The sequence below is a fragment of the Hydra viridissima genome, unplaced genomic scaffold (assembly GCF_058129835.1).
Source record: "Hydra viridissima isolate aposymbiotic clone 2 unplaced genomic scaffold, HvirCarnegie_v1 scaffold_6, whole genome shotgun sequence".
NCBI classification, from domain to species: domain Eukaryota; kingdom Metazoa; phylum Cnidaria; class Hydrozoa; order Anthoathecata; family Hydridae; genus Hydra; species Hydra viridissima.
In genome coordinates, this window is record NW_028324305.1 from 12,778,672 (window position 1) to 12,790,797 (window position 12,126).

At 30.7% G+C, this 12,126-nt stretch overlaps 2 protein-coding genes across 3 annotated transcripts in view; one reads left to right on the forward strand and one right to left on the reverse strand.

Annotated features, from left to right (window-relative positions):
- Positions 1 to 11,584: 11,584 nt before the first annotated feature.
- Positions 11,585 to 12,116, reverse strand: LOC145189818 (low molecular weight phosphotyrosine protein phosphatase-like). The gene has a single exon (XM_080066489.2). The coding sequence runs from the start codon at positions 12,114 to 12,116 to the stop codon at positions 11,637 to 11,639; it is 480 nt and encodes a 159-aa protein (XP_079922615.2). The 3' UTR covers positions 11,585 to 11,636.
- Positions 11,963 to 12,126, forward strand: part of LOC145189817 (histone acetyltransferase KAT2A-like) — a 15,040-nt gene continuing 14,876 nt past the window's right edge. For both annotated transcript variants that reach the window (XM_090090347.1, XM_090090348.1), the window contains exon 1: positions 11,963 to 12,126. This exon is cut by the window's right edge and continues 324 nt beyond it. The gene's annotated coding sequence lies outside the window, so the exon portion shown is untranslated.

Sequence of the window (12,126 nt, forward strand, 5' to 3'; positions counted from 1 at the left end):
TTTGTAAGAAATTCTTCATTAAAAGTTTTCTAAAAAGAAAACTGCTAAAAAAAAAAAAAATAATAAAATAAATAAAACAAATTAATAAGCAAATTTATGTTAGTTTCAAAAAAACTAATTTTTTTAATCTGCGTTTCATAGTTGCAATGCAATTGATGATGTAATCTACATTTTTCATCAAATCGCGTTCAATGCAAAGAAGAGAATTTTTAGCTTTTCTTGACAAATTGCCAATCTTGAGAGTTTTTTACTTTTTTCATTGTTGAGAACGTTCTCCTTCACATGACGCAGCCACAATGCTCAAGTAAACCCGAAATGCCATGCACACATCACGGAAAGCAAAGATTCATGTTTTTGCAATAATATATCTCAACATTTGCCCCAATCATTTTACTTGCGGTCTACACATTTTTAGTATTTCTAAGAAAATGGTGATCTTATTCATAAAATACGCTTCCAGATCACAATAATAGTGTTGTACGAAATCTGTCTTTTCGCGAAAATATTTTATGTATGACGTTATTAACTTCTGTCAAAAAAACCGAATCTGAAAATATCTGATGAACTTTTTTTTTTCTTTTCATTTTCTGTAAAAGGCCAATAACACAGGGCTGCGTTTGAAAAAAAAATTCTGTTCCTGGAGGTTTCTTAGGTAATTTCTAATGAAATTGGCCTCCTAAACCCGAATATGACTTTTTTTTTCTCAATCAGGTCAGGTTATTGAAATACTGCAAAACTATTTTTTTTTTTTGAGAAAAACATAATTTTCAAGAAATCTCCCACTTTCATCCTAGTAATGTAATACATTGTAATAATTATTTGTGAACTGAAAAAAGGCTCCTTTATTAACTTTAAACTTAAAAATATCTTGTGAAGTAATCGAATATTGTAAAGAAAAAATCTGTTTTCCAAGTAGAAGTCCTTGATGCCTTCCGTTTTTGAAGAGTTATTGGTTCGACATTAACAATAGTCAGTTAACATGTTTATGTCCCAACGTCCTTGATATTTGGTCTCCATCGTTTTTATATCCTGGTGGAATCTTTTACCCTGTTCCTCGCTATAATCTCCACAATTTTCAGGAAAATAGTCAAGATGTGACTGGAGAAAATGCATTTTTATTGACATGCGTGCTCCCAGGTTTTCAAAGCCTTTCATAAGCTCATTGACATGTGAAACATTTTCAGAGCTTCTTTTATTTCCCAGATATCCTTCAATTACTGTGCTGAACGTTCGCCATGCATCTCGTTCAATGCCTACCATTTTGATATCAAAATCTTAGTCCTTTAACAGAGTTCAAACTTTGGGTCCGTAAAATATACCTGCATGTAGCTTGGCATCACTTATCTTTGGTAACTTTTGCAATAGATACTTATAGCCTTCTTTATTCAGTGATTTTGCAAAATTTTTCATCAGACCAAGTTTAATATGGAGAGAAGGAAGTAAAACTTTTTCTGAAGGGAATAGTGGTTCAGCTATCACGTTGTAACTGCCAATTGTGAATGCCTCCCGAGATGGCCAGTCTTTCTGCTTATAGTGAAGACTATCTGCCCTACTATCCCATAGGCATAAGAAGCAAAGGAATTTTGTGTACCCCCCTTGAATTTTCTTTTCAGGTTGTGTGCAAGCAGAAAGCACACAACCTGAAAAGAAAAGATTTTTTCATAAAAAATCAAGTCTTAGTAAGTTAAAATATATTTCTATTTCTTTCTAAAAAATTACCCACAGGTGCTAAAGTATTTTTAAAGGAAAGTTTTATATTGACAAGAAAACTTAATTAGTATTTCACCTAAAGGTCACCACATATTAGCCAATTGTGGTCGAAGTACTTGATTGCATCAATCAATGTTTTCACGTTCTTGTAGCTTTCTGTCAACTGAACTGAATATCCAATAGGTACAGATGCCATTTTATTGCCAATGTGTAGGAGTACTGGCTTTAGGCTTTTGCTAGAGGAATCAATAAAGAGCCTCCATTCTCTTGGTTGGTATGGAATGTTAAGTACCTCTGTTAAGCCTTTTACATCATTGCAATATGCCAACGAGCTAGAAGAATCAGCTTCAAAGAATCTTCAAAACTTTTCTTCTCTGTTTCTATACCAATAGAAGGTAGTTTCTTTGGACAAGAGATTGCTCTCACTAAGATGGAAACCAAGAAGTTGTGCATTCTCTTTAGAAAGAACAAGATCTCTGGTCAATTCATTTAATTGACTTTGAGTGAGTGGTCTTGGCAAAGTCATGCGAGACGTTAGCTCATAAGTCACAGATATGTCAGTGTCTTCAACTTTTACACCTTCCATATCCTCTTCTTGTTCGCTTTTCTCAAGTGGAGAAAGAACTGGAACTCCTGGACCATGTGGTACTGGCTTAATGGCAGAAGGATTATCAGGATAGATCACCATGTGTTTGATTTTCTTATTGACACCTGAAAAAATTCACATATTTATTTTCAGATTTTTATCCACTTTTCTATACAATTTAAAGAATTTTTTTGTTGAATTTCAGCACAACTTTTATAAAAAATTCAAACTTCATTAGACAATTAAAAAAACAAATATGTTTGGATTAGTTAAATAATGTTCTTATATAGAAATTATCTTACCTTGAAGATTGGTCATACAAAAATAGCAGTCTGTAGCATGGTCCTTGCGTTCTCTCCATACCATCGGTACACCAAAAGACATACAGTTTGCTGTACCCTCATTCCAGCGCCTTACAGCTACGACATATATGTGGGGCAAAGCTTTTGTCTTGATCGCCAAGCCTTATTCCGAATTATGCACTGTAAAGGGATTTTACTAACGTAGTTATGGTGCATTGCTGATCACTAAACGTTACCTTTCCACACACATAGCAAAATCTGTCGGAACTGTTTTTACATTTTCTATTCATTTTTATGAAATATATTTTATCTCATGTATTAACCTGTAAAAAAATTGAGAATGATAAATAAAACTTTATAAATATACTTTGGATACTGTTTATAGATATATTAATACACAACTGTCACCTGGGAATTGCAATAAAATGGACACTCAGCTGTTATATGCGGTAAATGAGCCCTAAGTCTGTATCTTAAAAACTAGACCTGATTGACAAATTTGAATCCTCGATTCGGATTTAGAAGACAAATTTCATTGAGAATCACCTAAGAAAACCCTAGAAACATTTTTGACGCAGACCAGTGTAATAAAAAGAAAGGGTTTTGTTACAAAGCTCTCTGGTTGACAAAACTGCACCTGTGCCAATGGCTTTACCTTCATCAAAGAACGTTGCGCTTTTTATCACTTTAGTTTTTCTATAATCACTAGTTTTTTGCTCCTGTTCTTCAAAAGAATTAAAAGAATCGCGCTTAGTTTCAAGATGAATCACTAATCAGCTTAAACGTTTTAAAGCCGTATATATTTTAATACCAGGCTCTTGGGGTGCTTTGCTGTAAAAGTTAACTTTAGCTATAATAAGCATTCGATTGTTTCCATTGTAGCGCAATCTCCAGTCGATTGAGTGACCGAATAAGTGAAAGTGCTTAACAAACTTACTCTGATTGTTGATGAAAATTCAACAAATCCATCTGTACAATCAATCATGATTGGTCTGATTTTGAAAGCCGCGCGCTTTTTTTGGTTCATCAACTTCATTAATAATGCCATATGATTCAAATTGCCGTATACCATTAGTTAAGTTAAAAAAACTTGCAAACAAAGTCATGGTATCCGAAATTCATTTCATCAACAAACATATCCATATGATTTTTTAAAATATTTTCAATTAGTTATATTTTCATCATTCATAATTTTTAATAAATTATGAATGACTTAAAAAATTACCTGAAAACTTAAAAAAAAAATTTTAACATGGGTGTATTCCCTCTAGCACGCAGAATTATAATAAACCTCAAAATTGTTACTATTTTGCTTTTTTATAAGTTTATACCATTAAAAAAAAAAAGAAATACAAGTATGCCATCATAGGCAACTAACTGCTCCTATGATGGCACACTTTAAAGAAATTAGACGAACAAGAACTTTTTTTTGTTTTTTATTAATGGAAACACAACTTATCAAAAAAACAAAATTAAAAATAAATATTTGGTCTATAAGCATAGTTCACATATAATTTTTTTTCTACTTCTATTTATGCCTGCACATAAACAATGACATCAAGATCTGCATTTTTGACAACAAATCCATGGTTCTTTAGAGCAAGACAGCGAGTAAAGTTCATCACAATACAAAAATGCTGTATCCATTTTATCATTACTTCCTTTAATCTCCTCACTGTAACATTTTATTATTACTTCCTTTGATCTCCTCACTGCAACATTTTTCTTCAACAGTCTTCAACTTTCTTTTTTTTTTTTAAACAAATTTTTCCTTTTCCTTGTTATCTTTCTTTTGCCTTATTTTTCAATTCTTGGATATCTGGTGTAGTATTCAGAGGTCCAGTTTTTCCACATTTTCGTGCCCTTTTAAATACGATTTTAGAGGTTTCTAAAGGCATCGGACACAACTTTTGTATGCTAGATCTTATCCAGAAGATCCAATGCATATGGAAGCTTCTGATGAAGGAGAATGTGTTGGTTTCTCAACCTCTTGTATTTCATCTTTGTTCTTAGCCTGATCACTTTTTTCTGCGCATTAAAATTAATTTCAGGCATTTTTTTCAATTCGTTTTGCAGAATTTCCTATGATGGCAACTCCTCGGTATGTCATCATAGGAAAGAGTCACCATATTTATTGAAACAAGCTGTGTCTACCTTATTCTACACATAGCCTTAAAATGTACAAAGCCTGCAGATGAAATGCATGAAAGTTTCACTTCTGTATGATGTATAATAAAATCGTAATCCTAAATATATGAGGGCATTAAAACTACAACACCACATGCAAAAATTTATGCTTGTTGATTACAAAAGCATAATTTATGACAGAGGGACGAATTTTCACCAGATGTAATGAATTACTAATATACACATGTTGGTCTAATCACTTATGCACCAAAACCAAAATTTTTGGAAATATGAGAAGTATGCCATCGTAGGCGCTATGCCATCATAGGCACCTTTCCCCTATTTCTTTTAATAGGCTCACTTTTCTTCGTAGTTCTACTTCGTTGTTAAATTAGAATAAATTTATACAGTGGCAGATCCAGAGGATGGTCTTTTTTAGGAAGGAGGGGTGATTGGAGATCCAGGTCTCATCTGGATGCGCAACTGAATATGTAATTGTAATTTTTTTTGTTCGCATGACAAATTTTAAATCCATGGAATAAAATCTAAAATCGAGAGATTTAATTTACTTTCTCAGACTCAAAAAAAAGAAACAACTTTTGCAAAAAAGCTATATTATCTCTATTACATTTATAAAAAAAAAATACATTATCTCTACTACATTTACAAAAAAAACTATATTATCTCTATTACATTTAAGAACTGAAGATCATTAAATGAAATAATCGTAAAGTTTTGTATTTTAGTTGACTTTCCTCCGATCTTTCTCATTTGGGTAAATAAAAGAATATTAAAGCTTAACTTTAACTTTTAGTAAAATGAGAAAAATTTAGGAATGTAACAGACAGCTCAGAGTTAAGCGAAACTTATGCAAGTATCTAATGTACCTACGTAATTTATGGTACCATTAGTTTATGTTAACTTTGGGTCAGTTTTTAATTTTAAAAAACTTTATACAAGTTTTATCACAAAAAACGTCAAGAAAAAGCAGTTATCGTTTTTTTACGGAGATTACTTTCCTTTTAAAATTACAAAGGTGTTTTTAAAATAGTTTGCTTCAAGGGTTTTTTTAATTATAAAGGAGGGGGAAGAGACAATAAACATGCTTTTGTCTTTTGTTAGTTTTTAGCTATCTCTGGGGAAGTTGAGTTGTAGTCTGGGGAAGTTGAGTTTAACTATCTCTGGAGAAAGTTGAATTGTAGAAGGGCAAAAGTGTTTTTTTAAATCCTTTTTTCTTAAAAAATTTGAAGTATTCGCAATTGTGCTTACGCAAGCTTTTAATTATTTCGCTTTTTACGAGCCACAAAGCCAATTTAAGTGCTGCAAAAACTTGCTAATCAATCACTTTAATAAATCAGTTAAAAGGTTTATTTGTTTATCAGTTTATTTCTATATTTCTCAAGAAATTATTTAACTTTAAAAGCTGTGAAATATGCTTAAGAATTTATCTTCTATATGGACTCATTTTAACAGAGGTAGTTAATGATGACAACATCGTAGCTAAATGCAATCTATGCAACGTACATCTGACGATTGTAAAGGGATCTACCTTGTGTTAAGTACAATTTTCAAAATTAGAATTTGAGCTAAAGCACTTCTTGGGCTTGTCAAGACTTGTTGATCCATGAAAATGGTGAAAGAATAACAAGACTAAACTGTCAAGCTAACTCGAAATGTTTTTTGTTCTCTAATGATCTCTGCACCGAGTTAGCATTAATTATGGGGTTACTTTTTTTATTTATTTATTTTTTGAAATCTTACGAAGGAGTTGATTAACATGGAAAAAGCTACGATAATTTTTTTTTTTTTACAAGTGTAGATGAAAATATCTAAAGAGATCTCGCTAGCTCGTCCTTTAAGTAAATACAACCTGTAGCTGATGAAAACTGCTTAATGTTAATAAAAAAAAATAATCACAGATCATTTATCATTTCAAAGAAAGTTTTAGTTAGCTGTTCTCCTTCTATCTTAAATTATATTTTGTCTTTCTTATAAGTGAAGATTTTATTCATGTAAGTGAATGTTTTATTCATGTAAGTGAAGATTTTATTCATGTAAGTGAAGATTTTATTCATAAAAGTGAATGTTTTATTCATATAAGCTCCATTTTAAATTGTCTTTTTCTGTCATAAAAACTGTTCTTCAAATATGACAGTAAAAGCTTACCAAAATTTAATCTTTTCTTAAAGTTCTGCGATGCAGGTGGTTTGGACATCGATTAACAGAGTGATTTTTTCGAATAACTGTGACTAATCTAAAAAATTTGCCGGATTTTAGTAATAATAAAGTATTAACGTTGTTTCATTAAGATTCTGCGTCTCGAAACAAATAGAATTGTTATACCACTTTTTAGCGAGGCAGTACAATACAAGACGAGACCATACTAATCTAATTGCAAACGAGACTAGCTAACAAAATTGTGATTTAAATTGGAAATAGGGAGACAGACCTCATCGGAAGGATGAGCAAGGCCTGTGGCAACTTACTGTATTGGAACTACTGAAAAGGTGAGGGGAATCTTTCCTGTTGAAAATGTTGAAAAAAACCCCTCTTGAAATTTTTTTTTTGTTTTTGCGATGGGAAAGAAAAGGTTTATAAAAGTTATTTGATTTATAAAAAGTTATAAAAGTTTATAAATTGTAAAAAAATCCATATTAATTTTCAAAACTTGTTTGAGCAAATGCTTGAAAAAAGTTTATTTTCATCACCTAGATTGGCGGACACTTAACCAGCGTGTGCCCCAGGGCAAAATCCCCTCCAGCCCACCTCTCGAAGGTTCTGACCAAAGATACATATATAAAATTAAGCGGTTTAAACTAGTACAATTTTTCTTAGCAGCAGTGAGTTATTGCAGAAGCCTTCAAACTCTTTTTTTAACAAAATAAATGTGTATTATTTGGTTGAATTATTCAAACGCTTAAACCAAAAACAAACAAAAAAAGTGATCAATAAAAGTTTTAGAAACATATTTTAAACAAAATATGTTTCTGAAACCTTAATACAAGTATAGTTATTTCATGTCATATGCTAGTTATTTCAGTACATATATATTGTTACTGATTATACACGCAGATTATATACGCAGAATGTTGAAATTTTTTTAAGCCTTAGCTTTCTTTTGACAAGTTCAATGCGTACACACTTAACTTAACATTAATGAATTAATTGGATTGCGTACACACATAATTTAATGAATTACATCTTAAATTTACTTAAATTTTAAAGAGTTAGAAAAAAACAACCTAATAAAATACTAGAAATTCTTTCAGTAGGCATTTCTTCTACTTTGGAAAAATGGAGCATGCGTGCTCTTGGAGTGGATGCATGGGAAAGATCTTTTTTGACTTGATTGCAAACATATTCTTGAGATACAGTTGTGGAAATTTAAGCAGCACCGTCTGCAGTTACATCCGGACCTGATGTATTATTTTTTGTCTATTTTTAGTTTTTTTGTCTGAAATTCAGCATATGATTCAGCAAAGCCCTCAATCATTCTTTGGATTACAAATAAAAGACAATATGATGATATTGATTTTTGTCAAGAATTGCTCAAAAGCAAGTAACCAAGGGATCATTATTGAGAACTAGTGGAATAACAGTGATATTTCTTGGCAAGGAACCTACTAGGGGAATTAAACTCATGATGCCTGGTGCTACGACACATTCTCGTTGGATTGCGCAGATTTATTGCTCTCTGAAAATGGTCATGGTTTAGTGAGAAATTTTGATCGGAAAATGTTGATACATTTATGGTATTTATCAGATGAGTAGGTCTATTGCTGTTTTACAACTAAGGCCCAATCCTATAAAAGTTGTTACGCAAAATGCAAAAAAATATGTAATTACGGAAAATTTTTGCCTAAATTAAAATTGTGTGTAATTACGCTATTTCCAAAAACGCAATCCTATAAAAAATGCGTGCTTGCGGATTTTTCAAACTTGCCGTAAAATCGGTAATTTTATGTAAAAAGAGGAATTTGAGCTTTTTTTGGCGCACAAGGTAAACAAGGGATATACTTTGGAGAAAAGTATTCTTCTTATCTGTGTTTTGTAAACATATTTCATTTAATTGTTTCAGAGGTTTGCGTACGAAAATAAAGGTTTTACATTTATATATATTACATTCCTTGTTTACCTTGTGTGCCAAAAAAAGTGTCTGCATTTCTTAAATTTAAATGTGAAAAAATTCGTGTAATCAGTGATGTATTATGTTCAATTTTTACTAAACTTCATTTATGAGGAGTTTTTTAATGGTTAACCTCTTCTCCACTAATGTTGTTGGAACTATTAAAATACTTTTCTTTGCCTCATTTGCTCCTTTTATGTAAGTTTACATATAGGTAAAAATCACATAATCACAGTGTTTCAACGGAGGTCCGTCACTTTACAAGAGAAGAGGTCGAATGCTAAAGTGTTTTGTAATAAAAACTTTTTCATTCATTTTGGTAAATACTACAGTATTCAAACCCTTGTTTTATAGAGTGACGGACGCCTATTATTAGGTCTTTCATGTCTTATATTACAATCATTCGTGAGTTTGCTCTAGTGTAAACTTACCAGTTTGATAAAGTTTTCCACTTCAAGTTGATGGATTTTTGAATGTTTTAAATAAATTTAAACAATGCTTCTCACCCAATACTTAGTTTTTAGAAAAATGTCAAAAATATTTTTTAAAACACTTAGTAAACACTGAAGTTTAAAAAGTTATGTAACTCATGAATTCCATCGTGACGGAATCACTGATTTGAGCTTATTTTCCACATTTATGTTATAAAAGTAAAAAAACTGTAATGTGCATATTGTTATTCTATATGAATATAGAATAACAATATGAATATATATATATAATATTGTTATTCTATATGAATATAGAATAACAATATGCACATTACAGTTTTTTTTATTTTTATAACATAAATGTGGAAAATAAGCTCAAATCGGTGATTCCGTCACGATGGAATTCATGAACTACGTTTTTCGAGGACAAATCTTTTTGTTTACAAAAATAAATATCTGTGGTTTGAAGAAAAAATCATACCAATCATTCTTTGGTAAAAATTTTGCGTACTTAAGCAAAATTTAGAAATTGCAGTAGATTTTTTTGCGCAAAAAATTGTGCGTAATTTTGTTTATAAGATAACGGTTTACGGAAATATTTTTTGCGTAAGAAAAATCCTGTTTTTTTGCGTAAATTACGCATTTTTCAGCTTTAAAGGATTGACCCCAGGTCTATACAAGAATAAAGAAAAAGGTAATTTTATTTAATGTAACTAAAGCAACAACTGCAACATATTCAATTTAAAGATTTTGAAGACAGAAACACTATGAAAATATTCAAAATACATGGCGTAAAAGAATTCTGGAATATTGAAGCGACAGAGTAGAATAACTCTGAAAGTTACATGGAAGTAAAAAGACTTTTTAAGAATCTTTATGTGACAAACGACATTGCTGAAACAGGAGTAGCACTGATTCAAGAACTACCAATAATTAACTCAAGACGAGGAACAACTTCAATATCATTTGCAAGTGTTTTCTGAACATGAAGGGCTTCTCCTAATTATGGCATAAAACTCTGATAAATACAAATTCTACTTTTAAATTGTAATATGTAGTATAAAAAACTAGTGTTATTATCGACTTCAAAAAAACAAGTGTTGTAATCGACTAAATCGACTAAAAATCGACTAGTCAAAAATTGAAATTAGTCGACATTGAAAATTCGGATAGTCGATTTAATCGATTATGGGTTTCCTACTAATCGACTAAAAGTCGATTTATTCGGGTAGTCATCCTAACATCCTTATTTCTATTTTTTCACTTAATTTAATGCTATCAATCTTTAATATTGCTATGATGCTGACCAATTAGTAAAATATATCTCAATAAGTAGTTTATCTTGTAAATTATTTATAAAGATTGAGCCAAGCATTAAAGTATCATTCATAGCGGTTTTTTTAACTCAACCAAACTATCTGAACATTGAACCTAATTTTGCTGTATCGCATAAACTTAACTCTTAGCTTACTGCATGTGGCATCACTTGATTAGTATGTTTCCATTTTCTCATTATAGTTATAAGTTGATGCTTTTTTAAAACAAAATGTTAAGTAATGAGTTTATAAATCTGCCACCCCAAAAAAAGTTTAGCCTCCCCATCTTGATATAACAACAGCATGTATTGTTATAACAGTATTACATACCACCTAGTTTTTTTGTTTACTCTCTTAAAGTTCTATTTGTTTCATAGCATCTAAAAGATAAGTTGTCAAGCAACATTAAAGTGTGTGATTACAATAAAATTTTCTATTCAAATATTTTGACTAAATCGACTTTAAGTCGACTTAGTCGATTTTAAAAATCTATTAGTCAATTATGGTCGACTATGAAAAATACATTAATCAATTTAGTTGACAGTCGAATAATTTTGTAGCATTTTAGCATTTTTGAACACCCTACACATGCATAAATTACATACATACATACATACATACATACATACCTACATACATACATACATACATACATACATACATACATACACACTTACATACATACACATATAAATACAAATGTATATATGTGTATGTGTATATTTATGTATATATGTATGTGTGTGTGTGCACTTTAAGTTGAAGTAAATAGAAACATTATTTCCACATAGACATGTGCATATGTATATTTCAATTTGACATAACTAATTAATATTTAACTGATCAAGAGAATGTGTATAAATATGTAATTCTTTAAATCCTATACTATCTATAGTACAGGATTTGAGAATTTTATGAACATTTAATAAATTAACTTATAAATCCCTAATTTAGAAACTCAGTTTTGTAACAAATGATCCATACTATAAAAACATTGAAATTAATTATTTTACTAAATTTACACTTTTTAAATTTTATTTACAAGGGAAACTCTTTGGACAAAAAACTGTTTAAACTTTTTAAGCACTGTTGATAACAGAGTTCAAAGCAGGCTTGATCGCTATAATAGGGGTCAACAATTGAAGGATTTTCTTCGTTTTTTTCTGGATCATAAAAACGCAGAAACCTCACAATACTATTTGAAGATTTCGGCAAAACCAACTTAACAGCTCTAAAATTGGATGAGTCCATTACAAATATCCATTTAAAATTCTCAAAGTCTAATTCAGAGATTTGACGACCTTTATGTGCATAGTTTTTAATGTCATGTTTTTTTAAAGTACTCAATGTTCGACTATCAGGCTGATCTCCGATATGGTAGTCTGAGGTACCACAGCTGTCGATTTTCCAACTATTACAATCAATTCTCATTGAAACAATATGACGAAAAACTGCCTCAGCCATTGTTGAGCGACAGATATTCCCTAAACAAACAAATAACACAGATTTCTCTCCCATTTCGTCTTTC